Here is a 19,364-nt window from a genome sequence, read left to right as displayed (position 1 = left end):
AAGATGGAGGTGGAAGTTGGGAGGATGGAGGGGGAAGTAGGGAGATTAGACGGGGGAGGATGGAGGGGGGAAGTAGTGAGGATGGAGGGGGAAGTTGGGAGGATGGAGGGGGAAGTTGGGAGGATGGAGGGGGAAGTAGGGAGTTTAGACGGGAGAGGATGGAGGGGGAAGTAGTGATGATGGAGGGGGAAGTTGGAACGAAGAAGGGGATGTAGGGAGGATAGATGGGTAAGTAGGGAGGATGGAGGGGAAAATAGGGAAGATGGAGGGGGAAGTAGGGAGGATGGAGGGGGAAGTAGGGAGGATGGAGGTGGAAGAAGGGAGGATAGAGGGGGAAGTAGGGAGGATGGAGGGGGAAGTAGGGAGGGTAGAGAGGGAAGTAGGGAAGATGGATGGAGGATGGAGGGAGGATGGAGGGGAAGTAGGGACGGTGGAGAGGGAAGTTGGGAGAAAGGAGGTGGAAGTAGGAAGGATGGAGGTGGAAGAAGGTAGGATGGAGGGGGAAGTCGGGAGAAAGGAGGGGGAAGTAGGGAGGATAGAGGGGGAAGTAGTGAGTATGGAGGTGAAAGTAGGGAGAATGGAGGGGGAAGGAGGGAGAAAGGAGGTGGAAGTAGGAAGGATGGAGGTGGAAGTAAGGACAATGGAGGAGGAAGGAGGGAGTATGGACGTTGAAGTAGAGAGAATGGAGAGGGAAGTAGGAAGGAAGGAGGGGGATGTAGAGAGGATGGAGGGGGAAGTAGGGAGGATGGAGGGGAAGTAAGGACAATGGAGGGGGTAGGAGGGAGGATGGACGGTGAAGTAGAGAGAATGGAAAGGGAGGTAGAGAGGATAGAGGGGAAAGTAGGGAGGATGGAGGGGGAAGTAGGGAATATTGAGGGGATGAAGGGTGATCAAGGGAGGATTTAGGGGGATTTAGGGAGGATGGAGGGGGAAGCAGGGAGTATTGAGGGGAAGTAGCGAGGATAGAGGATGGATGGTGAAGTAGAGAGAATGGAGAGGGAAGTAGGAAGGAAGGAGGGGGAGGAAGAGAGGATGGAGGGGGAAGTAGGGAGGATGGAGGGGAAATAGGGAATATTGAGAGGATGAAGGGTGATCAAGGGAGGATGGAGGGGGAAGTAAACAGGATGGAGGGGGAGTTAGGGAGGATGGAAGGGGAAGCAGGGAGTATTGAGGGTACAGACAGGAAAAAGGAAGGATAGTAGTAGAGAGAAGAACAGTATGGACAAGATGGTATAAGTCATGAAAGAGTAGGATAGTAGAGAGAACAGTATGGACAAGATAGTACAAGTCAGGAAAGAGTAGGATAGTAGAGAGAAGAACAGTAGGATGGTAGATAGTAGAGACAGGAAAGAGTAGGATAGTAGTACAGAAAAGAACAGTATGGACAAGATGGTACAAGTCATGAAAGAGTAGGATAGTAGAGAGAAGAACAGTATGGACAAGATAGTACAAGTCGGGAAAGATTAGGATAGTAGAGAGAAAAACAATAAGATGTTAGTGCAGGACAGGATATTAGAGAGGAGAACGGTGAGATAGTGGATAATAAAGGACTAGTTTGATACAAGGTTGTACAAAGCAGGAGAGATTAGGGTAGTAGAGAGAGGAACAGTAAGATTGTAGATAGTACAGGACAGGAAGAGAGTAGGATAGTAAAGAGAACAAGGAGATGGTAGAAAGTACAGGACAGGAGAGAGTAAGATAATAGAGAGAAGAACAGTAGGATGGTAGATTGTACAGGACAGGAGAGAGTAGGATAGTAGAGAGAAGAAGAGTAGGATGGTAGATCGTACAAGACAGGAGAGAGTAGGATAGTAGAGAGAAGAACAGTAGGATTGTAGATAGTACAGGACAGGAAACAGTAAAAAAGTAGAGAGAAGAACTGTTTGATACAAGGTTGTACAAAGCAGGAGAGATTAAGATAGTAGAGAGAGGAACAGTAAGATTGTAGATAGTACAGGACAGGAGAGAGTAGGATAGTAGAGAGAAGAAGAGTAGGATGGTAAGTAGTTCAGGACAGGATATCATAGGATAGTAGAAAGAAGAACATTAGGATGGTAGATAGTACAGGACAGGATAGAATAGGATAGTAGAAAGAAGAACAGTAGGATGGTAGATAGTACAAGACAGGACAGATTAAGATAGTAGAGGAGAACAGTAAGGTGGTAGATAGTACAGGACAAGAGAGAGTAGGATATTAAAAAGAAGAACAGTAGGATGGTAGATAGTACAGGACAAGAGACAGTATGATAGTAGAGAGAAGAACAGTAAGATGGTAGATAGTACAGGACAAGAGACAGTATGATAGTAGAGAGGAGAATAGTAAGATGGTAGATAGTACAGGACAAGAGACAGTATGATAGTAGAGAGAAGAACAGTAAGATGGTAGATAGTACAGGACAAGAGACAGTATGATAGTAGAGAGAAGAACAGTAAGATGGTAGATAGTACAGGACAAGAGACGGTATGATAGTAGAGAGGAGAATAGTAAGATGGTAGATAGTACAGGACAAGAGAGCGTAGGATAGTAGAGAGAAGGGCAGTAGGGTGGTAGATAGTACAGGACAGGAGAGAGTAGGATACTCGAGAGAAGGGCAGTTCGATTACAAGAAAGTACAGCACAGGAGAGAGTAAAAAACATGTTTTTCAGTTACATACTAAATAAACGGCCTCCAACCTCCCCTCACAGCCATCCCTTTCCACTCTTAACATGCACTTATACCATTTGTTTGTTTGTCTGTTGTTTAACGCCGCACACAGCAATATTCCAGCTATATGACGGCGGTCTGTAAATAATCAAGTCTGGACCAGACAATCCAGTGATTGACAATATGAGCATCGATCCACGCAATTGGGATACCATGACATGCATCAACCAAGTCAGTGAGCCTGACCACTCGATCACGTTGGTCACCTCTTACGACAAGCACAGTTGCCTTTTACGGCAAGCATGGGTTGCTGAAGACCTATTCTACACTGAACCTTCATGGATCGCACTTATAGTACATTGTACTTAGTAGTATATACTAGAAGCCCTAAAACACAGGATTGTGCAGGGAACAATAAGATGGTACAAGACAGGAGAGAGTAGAATAGTAGAGTGAAAAACAGATTGATACAAGATAGTAGATGTCAGGAAAGAGTAGGATAGCAGCGAGAAGGACAGTAAGATAGTGCATTGTACAGTTGTGTTTGACAGTACATAATAGTGTAGTGTTGGACAGTAAATAGGAGGATAGTGTTGGAAATGTGTAGAAAAAGATATAGTGAAATGCTCTATACACCAATCTATACCTACCTGTTCCATGCCCCTTACAGTGTTTAGAAGTCCCTTGTGACACATGAGAGACTGGAGCTGTACTCAGCCAGGAGAGCTTCCAGGTCCTCCAGAGTGTCCTGGGGCTCCTCCAGTCTTGCCTGCTTCACAGCTTGGGGCACCTCGCTGTTGTCATCTGGGCACTTCCTCTTGTGTTAGGGCAGGGACTCCTTGCTGGGCTCAGCAGTGGGTTTCCTCTTTTTCCTTAAAATAAGCTTAGTAAGATACAGATATTCCACATCATATTCATCATCAGACTTAGGCTCAGCTCTGTCCACTGCCTCGGCAGGACTTACACTTACTGGTGCAGCAATGACGACACCTGACTTAGGACTCTCTGATGCTGAAACAACCTTATCCTTTACATTCTTAACAGGGACAGCCAAGGTCTTGAAACCTGTACTGCGCAAGACAGACTTTGACTTTATGTAAGCACAATCAGCAGACAACAATTGTTCAGGAAAACTAAGCTTAGATGAGGACTTAATGATACCATTATCACCCAAGGGTTTAGTGATACGGTTCCCAAGGGCTCTGCTCTGGGTTTTGATATGCTTAGCTCCAAGAGGCTGCAGCACAAAGTAGGGCTTGCTCTCAGGCTGATGCTTGCTTATTTTCTCCTTAGGAATGCGAGGCTTTGGCTGAGGTTTGGGCCGGAAAGTGCGGGGTTTGTGCTTGCAGGGCTTGAGCTCAGGTTTTTTGGTTTGGGGTTTTGGGTTGCTTGTTGTAGACATGGCAGAAGTTTCAACTCAGGCTACAGACTGGGGATGAACTGGACCAGGTAGGTCAAGTTGGGGCAGAACGCAGGAGAAGGCCTATTGAGTGATACAGTCATTGTATCATTTTTATATTACATGATCACATAAGTACAATGGAAGTATATCTCTACAATAAACTTTATAAAAAAGTATAATCATCTTTTGATTTACATTTTGAAATCATCAACAACAACCAAATACTCCTGCATACCCCTGGTCTCATCAGCTCGAGGTCTAGCACTGAACTGGGCAGGCTGACAGGCGGCTGGCTGACAGGCATCGACTCCCTACGTCTACTGGAAGGTGGTGGCTGGACTGGAGTAAGGGGGATACCAGTCACAGATGTCTGAACTCCAGGCTGCAGGAGTCTTGGCTGTGGGTAACCATCACCCAGGGAGAAGTTAACACGATTACCAGCTGGTATCCAGATAGTGTTGTTATCTACTAGACATCTGGTTCCATCTCCAATCACCACTGTCGGCAACCCGGGGGGCAAGCGGGTCACAGGCACTGTAACAGTGAATAGTTAACTAAACTGCCAACAAAATAATTCGTCATTTTGATAACACTGAAAACCAATATCTAACTGTAAACCAGTTCGTTTGATTTACGTCTTTTGAAAAGAAGTCTAGTGTGTCTGCAGAAATTCTTCATTTTCCCTCAAATGTCAAATATGTCATGCCTCATGTTTACTTTATACCATTACAGCATTAGAAATTGCACTAGTCCTAAAGTCCTTGCCACTCACCATGTTAAGGGTTTTGTTGGGCCTGTATGTTATCATTGGAAGGACTAGTGGACTAAAACTGTTAGTTTCTATCGCTGCAGTGCCTAAAGTGTTCAGGTTACTTTGCAAACTCGGACTAAATACAGACATTGAAAATAGAAATTGGGGTATGGAAAACGTCAGCGTTTCATTGTTTTCATTGTAAACATATAAGGTAAATTACATGTTGCTTTATCTCTGGCAAAATGCAAATTTCATATACCTGCCGTAGTAGGATTCATTGTTTTTTTCCACTTCTTCAAGTTGTATACACTTTTCGAGTTGTATTTTGCACGACAAAACTGCAAATACTTCCAGTGATATCTCTCAAAATGGCGGACACACAGGAAGGGCTAACTGTTGTCATGACGCCGCTACTCTCGGCAAAGGCACGCATGCGTCGACTTTATGCATAACTTGCACTTCCGTCTCTTTATTGTGTAAACATAGAAAGATCCACACGAACACTTCCTACGTCATTTGTTTAGTTTTCGTTGAAATGCGAATGTCATTCCAAGGGAAGCTACTCCGGGAGAGTTTAATGTATATAAAAAGAGTTACCCTTCCTGAATGAAGATTTTATGAGCGCTTTAATTGATTCACACACATACTTGGAACCCTTGAAAGGCTATGTTTGCAATAAGGTGCCGTAGCGTTTCATGTTAGATACAGTGCACTGACACTAAATATGTTAATGTTTAGGCAGTTCATTGTCATTGTATACAGTAATTATTTACGTCAATCCATGATTTTGTCTCAGGTTCAGGGTGTGTTCTGTGTGTGGGTGTGTGTGTGGAGAGAGAGAGAGAGAGAGAGAGAGAGAGAGAGAGAGAGAGAGAGAGAGAGAGAGAGAGAGAGATGGATTATGGGAAGATTAATGATAGGACGGCGGTAGAAGCACGTGACGAAATGGGAGCATGAGGGCAGGAGAGGGGAAGAGAACTTCAATGAAAGGACTAAGGTATGTGTTGGAAATCTGGACAGAGGAAGGTGGGTATAACGGTAGAATAGAGGCTGGATCAGGTGGGGATATGGGGAACATGGGTGCAAGAGAGGGGAAATGGAGCATAGTGGTCGGGCGAAGATAGGGTCACGGACATGTGAAGAAATGGGAGACATGAGAGCAGGAAATGGGTAGGGACGAAAAGTGGTAGGACAGCGGTAGGGGCAGGGAGGATGGAGGAGGAAGTAGGGAGGATGGAGGGGAATAGGGAGGATGGAGGGGGAAGTAGGGAGGATGGAGGGGAAATAGGGAGGGTTGAAGGGTAGTAGGGAAGGTGGAGAGGGAAGTAGGGAGGATAGAGGGGTGAGTAGGGAGGATGGAGGGGGAAGTAGGGAGTGTGTAGAGGGAAGTAGTGAGGATGGAGGGGGAAGTAGGGAAGATGGAGGGGAAAGTAGGGAGGATGGAGGGGGAAGTTGGGAGGATGGACGGGAAATAGGGAGGATTGAGGGGAAGTAGGGAAGGTGGAGAGGGAAGTAGGGAGGATGGATTGGAAGGAGGAGAAACAGGGAGGATGGAGGGGAAGTAGGGAGGATGGAGGGGGAAGTTGGGAGGATGGTGGGGGAAGTAGGGAGGATGGAGGGGGAAGAAGGGAGGATGGAAGGGGAAGAAGGGAGAATGGAGGGGAAGTTGGAAGGATGGAGGAGGAACTAGGGAGATTAGACGGGGGAGGATGGAGAGGGAAGTTGGGAGGAAGGAGGGGAAGTAGGAACGATGGAGGAGGAAGCAGGGAGGAGCGAGAGCAAGAGAGAGAGAGAGAGAGAGAGAGATGGATTATGGGAAGATTAATGATAGGACGGCGGTAGAAGCACGTGACGAAATGGGAGCATGAGGGCAGGAGAGGGGAAGAGAACTTCAATGAAAGGACTAAGGTATGTGTTGGAAATCTGGACAGAGGAAGGTGGGTATAACGGTAGAATAGAGGCTGGGTCAGGTGGGGATATGGGGAACATGGGTGCAAGAGAGGGGAAATGGAGCATAGTGGTCGGGCGAAGATAGGGTCACGGACATGTGAAGAAATGGGAGACATGAGAGCAGGAAATGGGTAGGGACGAAAAGTGGTAGGACAGCGGTAGGGGCAGGGAGGATGGAGGAGGAAGTAGGGAGATTGGACGGAGGATGGAGGGTGAAGTAGGGAGGATGGAGGGGAAGTAGGGATGTTGGAGAGGGAAGTAGGGAGGATCGAGAGGGAAGTAGGGAGGATAGAGGGGGAAGTAGGGAGGGTAGAGAGAGAAGTAGGGAAGATGGAGGGAGAATTAGGGAGGATGGAGGGGAAATAGGGAGGATGGAGGGGGAAGTAGGGAGGATGGAGGGGAAATAGGGAGGGTTGAAGGGTAGTAGGGAAGGTGGAGAGGGAAGTAGGGAGGATGGAGGGGTGAGTAGGGAGGATGGAAGGGGAAGTAGGGAGGATGGAGGGGGAAGTAGGGAGTGTGTAGAGGGAAGTAGTGAAGATGGAGTGGGAAGTAGGGAAGATGGAGGGGAAAGTAGGGAGGATGGAGGGGGAAGTAGGGAGGATGGACGGGAAATAGGGAGGATTGAGGGGAAGTAGGGAAGGTGGAGAGGGAAGTAGGGAGGATGGATTGGGAAGGAGGGGAAAAAGGGAGGATGGAGGAGAAGTAGGGAGGATGGAGGAGGAAGTGTTGAGGATGGAGGGGGAAGTTGGGAGATTATACAGGGGAGGATGGAGGGGGAAGTAGGGAGGATGGAGGAGGAAGTGGGGATGATGGAGGAGGAAGTAGGGAGATTAGACGGGGGAGGATGGAGGGGGAAGTAGGGAGGGTGGAGAGGGAAATAGTGAAGAAGGAGGGAGGATGGAGGGGTAAGTTGGGAGGATGGAGGGGAATAGGGAGGATGGAGGGGGAAGTAGGGAGGATGGAGGGGAAGTAGGGGGGATGGAGGAGGGAGTGGGGAGGATGGAGGGGGAGGTTGGGAGGGTAGAGAGAGAAGTAGGGAAGATGGAGGGAGAATTAGGGAGGATGGAGGGGAAATAGGGAGGATGGAGGGGGAAGTAGGGAGGATGGAGGGGAAATAGGGAGGGTTGAAGGGTAGTAGGGAAGGTGGAGAGGGAAGTAGGGAGGATGGAGGGGTGAGTAGGGAGGATGGAAGGGGAAGTAGGGAGGATGGAGGGGGAAGTAGGGAGTGTGTAGAGGGAAGTAGTGAAGATGGAGTGGGAAGTAGGGAAGATGGAGGGGAAAGTAGGGAGGATGGAGGGGGAAGTAGGGAGGATGGACGGGAAATAGGGAGGATTGAGGGGAAGTAGGGAAGGTGGAGAGGGAAGTAGGGAGGATGGATTGGGAAGGAGGGGAAAAAGGGAGGATGGAGGGGAAGTAGGGAGGATGGAGGAGGAAGTGGGGAGGATGGAGGGGGAAGTTGGGAGATTATACAGGGGAGGATGGAGGGGGAAGTAGGGAGGATGGAGGAGGAAGTGGGGATGATGGAGGAGGAAGTAGGGAGATTAGACGGGGGAGGATGGAGGGGGAAGTAGGGAGGGTAGAGAGGGAAATAGTGAAGAAGGAGGGAGGATGGAGGGGTAAGTTGGGAGGATGGAGGGGAATAGGGAGGATGGAGGGGGAAGTAGGGAGGATGGAGGAGAAGTAGGGGGGATGGAGGAGGGAGTGGGGAGGATGGAGGGGGAGGTTGGGTGGAAGGAGGGGAAGTAGGGACGATGGAGGAGGAAGTAGGGAGAATAGACATGGGGAGGATGGAGGTGGAAGTAGGGAGGATGGAGGGGAAGTAGGGAGGATGGAGGGGGAAGTAGGGAGGATGGAGGGGCAAGAATGGAGGATGGAGGGGAAGTTGGAAGGATTGAGGAGGAACTAGGGAGATGAGACGGGGGAGGGGGAAGTAGGGAGGATGGAGGGTGAAACTGGGACGAAGAAGGGGAAGTAGGGAGGATGGAGGGGAAGTAGGGAGCATGGAGGGGTAAGTGGAGATGGTGGAGGGGGAAGTAGGGAGGATGGAGGGGAAGTAGGGAGGGTGGAGAGGGAAGTAGGGAGGATGGAGGAGTAAGTAGGTTGTTTGGACGGGGGAGGATGGACGGGGACGTAGGGATAGAAGGGGGAAGTAGGGAGGGTGGAGAGGGAAGTAGGGAGGATAGAGGGGGAAGTAGGGAGGATGGAGGGGGAAGTATGGGGATATGACTGGTGAGGATGGGGGGGGGGGGGACGTAGGAGATATGTAGAGTTAAGTACGGAGGATGGAGGGCGAAGTCGGGAGTATTGAAGTACAGTGAGAGGACGGAGGTAGGGGCAGGCGTAAAAATCAGGGACATGGGAGCAGGAGAGGGGAAGTGAAGTACAGTGGGAGCACGGAGGAAGGGGCAGGTGAAGAAATCGGGGACATGGAAGGAGGAGAGGGGAAGTGAAGTACAGTGGGAGGATGGAGGTAGGGGCAGGCGAAGAAACTTATATGGACAATTGGTCTGGCACATTGTAATCGATCACAGACCAATTTTTAGAGAACATCTAATGTTACACAATGTCACAGGTGTATCTGACAACACGTGATATGGCTAGTATACTGCTTACTGCCATGTAAAACCATACTCAGTTCTCAGTTTCTGTGTTTCTTTTACGTCGAGGAATACACAAAACTTTGGAAATGTCTCATTGCTTTGTATGGCCATTGTGTTTGGGAAAGATAATATTGCTATTATTGCTTGAGAGAAAGATCTCATAAAACAACATAGTTTGGATCTCATGTTAGAAAATAGCAACAAAGTTTCATAGTCTTCATATTACACGTTCTATTAACATCGAAAAGAAAGCCTCTGGCAAATACAAGAACTGAAATTTAACTTTGACAATTCAAAAGTACATATATATCAGGTAAAGGTGTTTCCGAACCATATGGTGCTCAGAAGAAGTACATGACCTGAAACAATACATCAAATCTTGCTATATTAATGCATGGGTGATCAGTACTCATCAGAGATACCCACCTACTATATCCAGGTAAGACAAGCTTGCAAGTCATCCATGTTTGTGTTTAAAATGTGATGGTGACAATATCTGCTGGGTGTGAATATTACTTGATGGAGGAAAAGCTGTGACATGCATCTTACATCAGCTCATGATCAGTGCTCATCAAAGTGACTCATCTTTAGTGGCCAGACAAGAACAGTTTACCATTTATCCATGCTTCCCAAAGATTTGTTGCTGACATTATCTGCTGGATAAGAATATTACTTGATGGAGGACCAGCTGTGACAGGCATACCTTACATGCCGCTATGGTACAGCTACAAAATTACCCATTTCTTACTATTGTCGTGTCTTGTCCCTTGCCAAGGTGACATAAACGATTAACTCACTGCAGACACCTGTGTGACCAATTTACCAGTTATCCATGCTTGCCTCTCTTTATTACTTGATGGAGGACCAGCTGTGAATTGGTTAGTTGTGTTTCATTGTGGTTTGTCTGGTTCAGACTGGATTACCTTAAATGACGCCACAATACAGCTGTGTTTCTCATTACTTCAATCACTCACCCTCTGGCATGTTCACCATAACATGTTCCATTATAATGCTGCTACACTCAGAGGCCAACTGAGGCTAGACAATGCCACTAAATCTGTCTAATGGTTTGGAGAATGATACAGGTTGGGAGTGTGTGTTCCACATTTGTTTTACACCTATCAGAGGTATCCATTCTTACGTTGAGAGTCAAACTCAAATATTTCTGATCTTTTGTATGAAAATAACAGAAGTCAGGACACAGTCACATATCATATGTTGCCTCTTGTCACTAGATTGCAACATTATTGCCAGTGTGACATAAATGTTTAACTCACTGCTGACGCCTGTGTCACGTAACTCACACTCCGATACGGCAACACATGCAGCTACTCATACGTTCTCTTAATCACTATTGTGACTTCAGAGAACTAATTGTGGCCCTTTATGGTTCAAGCTAGATCGCTCTCATCAAGAATTATTTGTGAGACATTGAAGATACATGCTGATCGTCCATTTACAACCTTGGTCACTGAAGAATACACATACACATTCACATACACTGAATGACATCACCTAGCCATTGATATTAATTGCACAAAATTGGTTGTTGAGTCACTGATGCGATGCTTAGCAATACTCTTTCACTCAAATTGTTCCTCTGCTTTAACTAACCACACAATTCAAAATAAAACAGAAGTATTACTTAGACTACAAAGTGATATTTTATTAGGAAGCAAAAACATGTATTCCAGTTACATCCCAAATAAACGGCCTCCAACCTCCCCTCACAACCGTCCCTTTCCACTCTTAACATGCACTTATAGTACATAGTACATAGTATATAGTACAGACCCTCAAAACAAGATAGCACAAAGAACACTAAGATAGTACAGGACAGGTGAGAGTAGGGTAGAAGAGAAAGCAACAGTAAGATGGTAGATAGTACAGGACAGGAGAGAGAAGGATAGTAGAGAGACAAAAGTTTGAAACAAGATGGTACAAGTCAGGAAAAGGTAGGATAGTAGAGAGAAGAACAGTAGGACGGTAGATAGTACAGACAGGAAAGAGTAGGATAGTAGTAGAGAGAAGAACAGTATGGACAAGATGGTACAAGTTATGAAAGAGTAGGATAGTAGAGAGAAGAACAGTATGGACAAGATGGTACAAGTCATGAAAGATTAGGATAGTAGAGAGGAAAACAATAAGATGTTTGTACGGGACAGGATATTAGAGAGGAGAACGGTGAGATAGTGGATGATAAAGGACTAGTTTGATACAAGGTTGTACAAAGCAGGAGAGATTAGGGTAGTAGAGAGAGGAACAGTAAGATTGTAGATAGTACAGGACAGGAAGAGAGTAGGATAGTAAAGAGAACAAAGAGATGGTAGAAAGTACAGGACAGGAGAGAGTAAGATAATAGAGAGAAGAACAGTAGGATGGTAGATTGTACAGAACAGGAGAGAGTAGGATAGTAGAGAGAAGAAGAGTAGGATGGTCGATCGTACAAGACAGGAGAGAGTAGGATAGTAGAACGAAGAACAGTAAGGTGGTAGATAGTACAAGACCGGACAGATTAAGATAGTAGAGGAGAACAGTAAGATGGTAGATAGTACAGGACAAGAGAGAGTAGGATAGAAGAAAGAAGAACAGTAGGATGGTAGATAGTACAGGACAAGAGAGAGTAGGATAGTAGAGAGAAGAACAGTAAGATGGTAGATAGTACAGGACAAGAGAGCGTAGGATAGTAGAGAGAAGGACAGTAGGGTGGTAGATAGTACAGGACAAGAGAGCGTAGGATAGTAGAGAGGAGGACAGTAGGGTGGTAGATAGTACAGGACAAGAGAGAGTAGGATAGTAGAAAGAAGAACAGTAGAATGGTAAATAGTACAGGACAGGAGAGAGTAGGATAGAAGAAAGAAGAACAGTAGGATGGTAGATAGTACAGGACAAGAGAGAGTAGGATAGTAGAGAGAAGAACAGTAAGATGGTAGATAGTACAGGACGGATAGAGTAGGATAGTAAAAGAAGAACAGTAGGATTGTAGATAGTACAGGACAGGAGACAGTAAGATAGTAGGAAGAAGAACCGTAAGGTGGTAGATAGTACAGCACGGATAGAGTAGGATAGTAGAAAGAAGAACAGTAGGATGGTAGACAGTACAAGACAGGACAAATTAAGATAGTAGAGGAAAACAGTAAGATGGTAGATAGTACAGGACAGGAGAGAGTAGGATAGTAGAGAGGAGAACAGTAAGATGGAAGATAGTACAGGACAGATTAAGATAGTAGAAAGAAGAACAGTAGGATGGTGGATAGTACAGGAGAGGAGAGAGTAGGATAGTAGGAAGAAGAACAGTAAGGTGTTAGATAGTACGGGACGGATAGAGTAGGATAGTAGAAAAAAGAACCGTAAGATGGTAGATAGTACAGGAAAGGACAGGTTAAGATAGTAGAGGAGAACAGTAAGATGGTAGATAATAAAGGACAGGATGAAGTAGGATAGTAGAAAGAAGAACAGTAGGATGGTTGATAGTACAGGACAGGATAGAGTAGGATAGTAGAAATGAGAACAGTAGGATGGTAGATAGTACGGGACAAGAGAGAGTAGGATAGTAGAGAGAAGAACAGTAAGATGGTAGATAGTACAGGACAGGATAGAGTAGAATAGTAGAAAGAAGAACAGTAAGATGGTAGATAGTACAGGACAGGACAGGTTAAGATAGTAGAGGAGAACAGTAAGATGGTAGATAGTACAGGACAGGATGGAGTAGGATAGTAGAAAGAAGAACAGTAGGATGGTAGATAGTACAGGACAGGATAGAGTAGGATAGTAGAAAGAAGAACAGTAGGATGGTAGATAGTTCAGGACAGGATAGAGTAGGATAGTAGAGAGAAGAACAGTAGGATGGTATATAGTACAGGACAGGATAGAGTAGGATAGTAGAAAGAAGAACAATAGGATGGAAGATAGTAAAGGTCAGGAGAGAGTAGGATAGTAGAGAGAAGGACAGTAGGATGGTAGATAGTATGGGACAGGAGAGAGTAGGATAGTAGAGAAAAGGGCAGTTCGATTACAAGAAAGTACAGCACAGGAGAAAGTAAAAAACATGTTTTTCAGTTACATACTAAATACACGGCCTCCAACCTTCCCTCACAGACGTCCCTTTCCACTCTTAACATGCACTTATACCATTTGTTTGATTGTCTGTTGTTTAACGCCGCACACAGCAATATTCCAGCTATATGACGGCGGTCTGTAAATAATCAAGTCTGGACCAGACAATCCAGTGATTGACAAAATGAGCATCGATCCACGCAATTGGGATACCATGACTTGCATCAACCAAGTCAGTGAGCCTGACCACTCGATCACGTTAGTCACCTCTTACGACAAGCACAGTTGCCTTTTACGGCAAGCATGGGTTGCTGAAGACCTATTCTACACTGGACCTTCATGGATCGCACTTATAGTACATTGTACTTAGTAGTATATACTAGAAGCCCTAAAATACAGGATTGTGCAGGGAACAATAAGATGGTACAAGACAGGAGAGAGTACAATAGTAGAGTGAAAAACAAAGTGATACAAGATAGTAGATGTCAGGAAAGAGTAGGATAGCAGAGAGAAGGACAGTAAGATAGTGCATTGTACAGTTGTGTTTGACAGTACATAATACTAATAGTGTAGAGTTGGACAGTAAATTGGAGGATAGTGTTGGAAATGTGTAGAAAAAGATATAGTGGAATTAGCGAAAGACATGTTGAAGATAATGTAATTGTTTAAACATCAACCTAACTATACACCAATCTATACCTACCTGTCCCCTGCCCCTTACAGTGTTTAGAAGAAGTCCCTGGTGCCACATGAGAGACTGGAGCTGTACTCAGCCAGGAGAGCTTCCAGGTCCTCCAGAGTGTCCTGGGGCTCCTCCAGTCTTGCCTGCTTCACAGCTTGGGGCACCTCGCTGTTGTCATCTTGGCACTTCCTCTTGTGTGAGGGCAGGGACTCCTTGCTGGGCTCAGCAGTGGGTTTCCTCTTTTTCCTTAAAACAAGCTTAGTAAGATACAGATATTCCACATCATATTCATCATCAGACTTAGGCTCAGTTCTGTCCACTGCCTTACAGGACAGGACTTACACTTACTGGTGCAGCAATTACGACACCTGACTTAGGACTCTCTGATGCCGAAAAAACCTTATCCTTTACATTCTTAACAGGGACAGTCAAGGTCTTGAAACCTGTACTGCGCATGACAGATTTTGACTTTATGTAAGCACAATCAGCAGACAACAATTGTTCAGGAAAACTAAGCTTCGATGAGGACTTAATGATACCATTATCACCCGAGGGCTTAGTGATACGGTTCCCAAGGGCTCTGCTCTGGGTTTTGATATGCTTAGCTCCAAGAGGCTGCGGCACAAAGTAGGGCTTGCTCTCAGGCTGATGCTTGCTTATTTTCTCCTTAGGAATGCGAGGCTTTGGCTGAGGTTTGGGCCGGAAAGTGCGGGGTTTGCGTTTGCAGGGCTTGAGCTCAGGTTTTTTGGTTTGGGGTTTGGGGTTGCTTGTTGTAGACATGACAGAAGTTTCAACATGGGCTACACACTGGGGATGAACTGGACCAGGTAGGTCAGGTTGGGGCAGAACACAGGAGAAGGCCTATTGGGTGATACAGTCATTGTATCATTTTTATATTACATGATCACATAAGTACAATGGAAGTATATCTCTACTATAAACTTTATAAAAAAGTATAATCATCTTTTGATTTACATTTTGAAATCATCAACAACAACCAAATACTCCTTCATACCTCGAGGTCTAGCACTGAACTGGGCAGGCTGACAGGCGGCTGACTGACAGGCATCGTCTCCCTATGTCTACTGGAAGGTGGTGGCTGGACTGCAGGAGTAAGGGGGGTACCAGTCACAGATGTCTGAACTCCAGGCTGCAGGGTCTTGGCTGTGGGTAACCATCACCCAGGGAGAGGTTAACAGGATTACTAGCTGGTATCCAGATAGTGTTATGATCTACCAGACATCTGGTCCCATCTCCCATCACCACTGTCGGCAACACGGGGGCACAAAATAATTCGTCATTTTGATAACACTGAAAACCAATATCTAACTGTAAACTAGTTCGTTTGATTTACGTCTTTTGAAAAGAAGTCTAGTGTGTCTTCTTCATTTTCCCTCAAATGTCAAATATGTCATGCCTCATGTTTACTTTATACCATTACAGCATTAGAAATTGCACTTGTCCTAAAGTCCTTGCCACTCACCATTTTAAGGGTTTTGTTTGGCCTATATGTTATCATTGGAAGGACTAGTGGACTAAAACTGTTAGTTTCTATCGCTGCAGTGCCTAAAGTGTTCAGGTTATTCATAACTCACTTTGCAAACTCGGTCTAAATACAGACATTGAAAATAGAAATTGGGGTATGGAAAACGTCAGCGTTTCATTGTTTGCATTGTAAACATATAAGGTAAATTATATGTTGCTTTATCACTGGCAAAATGCAAATTTCATATACCTGCCGTAGTAAGATTCATTGTTTTTTCCACTTCTTCAAGTTGTGTACACTTTTCGAGTTGTATTTTGCACGACAAAACTGCAAATACTTCCAGTGATATCTCTCAAAATGGCGGACACACAGGAAGGGCTAACAGTTGTCATGACGACGCTACTCTCGGCAAAGGCACGCATGCGTCGACTTTATGCATAACTTGCACTTCCGTCTCTTTATTTTGTAAACATAGATAGATCCACACGAACACTTCCTACGTCATTTGTTTAGTTTTTGTTGAAATGCGAATGTCATTCCAAGGGAAGCTACTCCGGGAGAGTTTAATGTATATAAAAAGAGTTACCCTTCCTGAATGAAGATTTTATGAGCGCTTTAATTGATTCACACACATACTTGGAACCCTTGAAAGGCTATGTTTGCAATAAGGTGCCGTAGCGTTTCATGTTAGATACAGTGCACTGACACTAAATATGTTAATGTTTAGGCAGTTCATTGTCATTTAATACAGTAATTATTTACGTCAATCCATGATTTTGTCTCAGGTTCAGGGTGTGTTCTGAGTGTGGGTGTGTGTGTGGAGAGAGAGAGAGAGAGAGAGAGAGAGAGAGAGAGAGAGAGAGAGAGAGAGATGGATTATGGGAAGATTAATGATAGGACGGCAGTAGAAGCACGTGACGAAATGGGAGCATGAGGGCAGGAGAGGGGAAGAGAAATTCAATGAAAGGACTAAGGTATGTGTTGGAAATCTGGAAAATTGGCGACATAGGGGTAGGAAAGGTGACGAGAAGTACATTGATAAGATGTTAAGTGGGGAAATGAGGGCCATCAGAGTAGGAGAGAGGAAGGTGGGTATAACGGTAGAATAGAGGCTGGGTCAGGTGGGGATATGGGGAACATGGGTGCAAGAGAGGGGAAATGGAGCATAGTGGTCGGGCGAAGATAGGGTCACGGACATGTGAAGAAATGGGAGACATGAGAGCAGGAAATGGGTAGGGACGAAAAGTAGGACAGCGGTAGGGGCAGGTGGGGAAATGGAAGGAGGAGAGGGCTAAAGAGCCCCAATAAAAGGCCGGATGTATGTATTGAGGTGATCAGCTTGACGGTTTTAGGGGGAAAGGAACTGTAATTATACAACGGAGACAGGGGCAGATGGTGACATGGGGGCAGCAAAAGGCGCAGAAAAGGGGAAGGCAACTATAGTCGTTTGGCGTAGGGAAGTGCAGTGGGAGGACGGAGGTAGGGGCAGGCGTGGGAATTGGGGACATGGGTGCAGGAGAGGGGAAGTGAAGAGCATTGGGAGGAAGGAGGAAGGGGCAGGCGAGGAAATCAGGGACATCGAAGCAGGAGAGAGGAAGTGAAGTACAGTGGGTGGATGGAGGTAGGGGCAGGCGAGGAAATTGGGGACATGGGTGCAGGAGAGGGGAAGTGAAGAGCAGTGGGGGGACGGAGGTAGGGGCAGACGAGGAAATCAGGGACATTGGTGCAGGAGAGGGGAAGTGAAGAGCATTGGGAGGAAGGAGGAAGGGGCAGGCGAGGAAATCAGGGACATCGAAGCAGGAGAGAGGAAGTGAAGTACAGTGGGAGGATGGAGGTAGGGGCAGGCGAGGAAATTGGGGACATGGGTGCAGGAGAGGGGAAGTGAAGAGAAGTGGGAGGACGGTGGTTGGGGCGGGCTAGGAAATTGGGGACATGGGCAAGAGAGGTGAAGGGAAGTACAGTGGGAGGATGGAGGCAGGGGCAGGTGGGGGAAATTGGGGACTTGGGAGCAGGAGAGGGGAAATGAAGTAGAGTGGGAGGATGGAGTTAGGGGCAGGCGAGGAAAGTTGTATGGACAATTGATTTTGCACATGATATGGCCAGTATACTGCTTACTGCTGTGTAAAACAATACTCAGTTCTCAGTTTCTGTCTTGCTTTTACCTCGAGGAATACACGAAGCTAAGTAAATGTCACATCGCTATATACGGCCATTGTGTTTGGTAATGATAATATTGTTATCACGTGATGACAGAAAGATCTCATGAAACAAAATAGTTTGGATCTAATGTTAGAAAATAGCAACGAAGTTTCATTGTCTTTATATTACACGTTCTCTGAATATCAAAAAGAAAGCCTCTGGCAAATACAAGAACTGAAATTTAACCTTGACAATTCAAAAGTACATCTATATCAGGTAAAGGTGTTCCCCAACCATATGGTGCTCAGACGAAGTACATGATCTGAAACAATACATCAAATCTTGCTATATTAATGCATGTGTGATCTGTGCTCATCAGAGATACCCACCTACAATATCCAGGTAAGACAAGCTTACCAGTCATCCATGTTTGTGTTTAAAATGTGTTAATGAGAATATCTGCTGGGTGTAAGTGTTGCTTGATGGAGGAAAAACTGTGACACACATCTTATATCAGCTTTTGATCAGTTCTCATCAGGGTGACGCATCTTCTGTGGCCAGTTTAGAACAGTTTACCAGTCACCCATGCTTGCCTTAAGAATGTGTTGCTGACATTAACTGCTGGATAAGAATATTACTTGATGGAGGACCAGCTGTGAGAGGGATACCTTACATGCCGCCATGGTACAGCTACAAAATTACCCATTACTTACTATTGTCGTGTCTTGTCCCTTGCCAATGTGACATAAACGTTTTACTCACTGCAGATAACCTGTGTGACCAATTTACCAGTTATCCATGCTTGCCTCTCTTTATTACTTGATGGAGGACCAGCTGTGAATTGGTTAGTTGTGTGTCATTCTGGTTTGTCTGGTCCAGACTGGATTACTTTAAATGACGCCACAATACAGCTGTGTTTCTCATTACTTCAATCACTCACCCTCTGGCATGTTCACCATAACATGTTCCATTAAAATGCTGCTACACTCAGCGGTCAACTGAGGCTAGACAATGCCACTAAATCTGTCTAATGATTTGGATAATGATACAGGTACTCACTCACATCTTACCAAGTGTGTTCCACATTTGTTTTACTCCCCTCAGAAGTATCCATTCTCACATTGACAGTCAAACTGAAACATTTCTGATCTTTTGTATGAAAATAACAGAAGTCAGGACACAGTCACATATCATATGTTGCCTCCTGTCACTACATTGCAACATTATTGCCAGTGTGACATAAATGTTTAACTCACTGCTGACGCCTATGTCACGTAACTCACACTCCGATACGGCAATACATGCAGCTATTCATACGTTCTCTTAATCACTATTGTGACTTCAGAGAACTTATTGTGGCCATTTATGGTTCAAGCTAGATCGCTCTCATCAAGAATTATTTGTGAGACATTGAAGATACATGCTGATCGTCCATTTATAACCTTGGTCATTGAAGAATACACATACACATTCACATACACTGAATGACATCACCTAGCCATTGATATTAATTGCACAAAATTGGTTGTTGAGTCACTTATGCGATGCTTAGCAATACTCTTTCACTCAAATTGTTCCTCTGCTTTAACTAACCACACAATCCAAAATAAAACAGAAGTATTACTTAAACTGCAAAGTGATATTTTATTA

General features: G+C 45.3%; 3 protein-coding genes and 1 pseudogene across 3 annotated transcripts; 1 reads left to right on the top strand and 3 right to left on the bottom strand.

The window, feature by feature from the left end:
* The first annotated feature begins 241 nt into the window (after window positions 1–241).
* LOC139473339 (golgin subfamily A member 6-like protein 7) lies at window positions 242–760 on the top strand. Its single transcript, XM_071255865.1, has one exon. It carries the CDS (start codon window positions 242–244, stop codon window positions 758–760), a length of 519 nt encoding a protein of 172 aa, XP_071111966.1.
* Window positions 761–3,493: 2,733 nt separating this feature from the next.
* On the bottom strand, window positions 3,494–5,234 carry LOC139473298 (uncharacterized; annotated as a pseudogene).
* Window positions 5,235–6,767: 1,533 nt separating this feature from the next.
* On the bottom strand, window positions 6,768–8,753 carry LOC139473338 (proline-rich protein 36-like). The gene has a single exon (XM_071255863.1). It carries the CDS (start codon window positions 8,751–8,753, stop codon window positions 6,768–6,770), a length of 1,986 nt encoding a protein of 661 aa, XP_071111964.1.
* A 5,380-nt stretch (window positions 8,754–14,133) lies between these two features.
* On the bottom strand, window positions 14,134–18,664 carry LOC139473337 (protein TonB-like). Its single transcript, XM_071255862.1, has 4 exons — window positions 18,655–18,664; window positions 15,105–15,253; window positions 14,638–14,950; window positions 14,134–14,408 (listed from the first exon to the last, which is right to left on the bottom strand). Exons 1-4 carry the CDS (start codon window positions 18,662–18,664, stop codon window positions 14,134–14,136), a joined length of 747 nt encoding a protein of 248 aa, XP_071111963.1.
* Window positions 18,665–19,364: the final 700 nt, after the last annotated feature.

This window comes from Haliotis cracherodii, unplaced genomic scaffold (assembly GCF_022045235.1).
Source record: "Haliotis cracherodii isolate W230 unplaced genomic scaffold, xgHalCrac1.p SCAF_28, whole genome shotgun sequence".
NCBI lineage: Eukaryota > Metazoa > Mollusca > Gastropoda > Lepetellida > Haliotidae > Haliotis > Haliotis cracherodii.
This window is presented reverse-complemented; position numbering and strand designations above follow the sequence as displayed.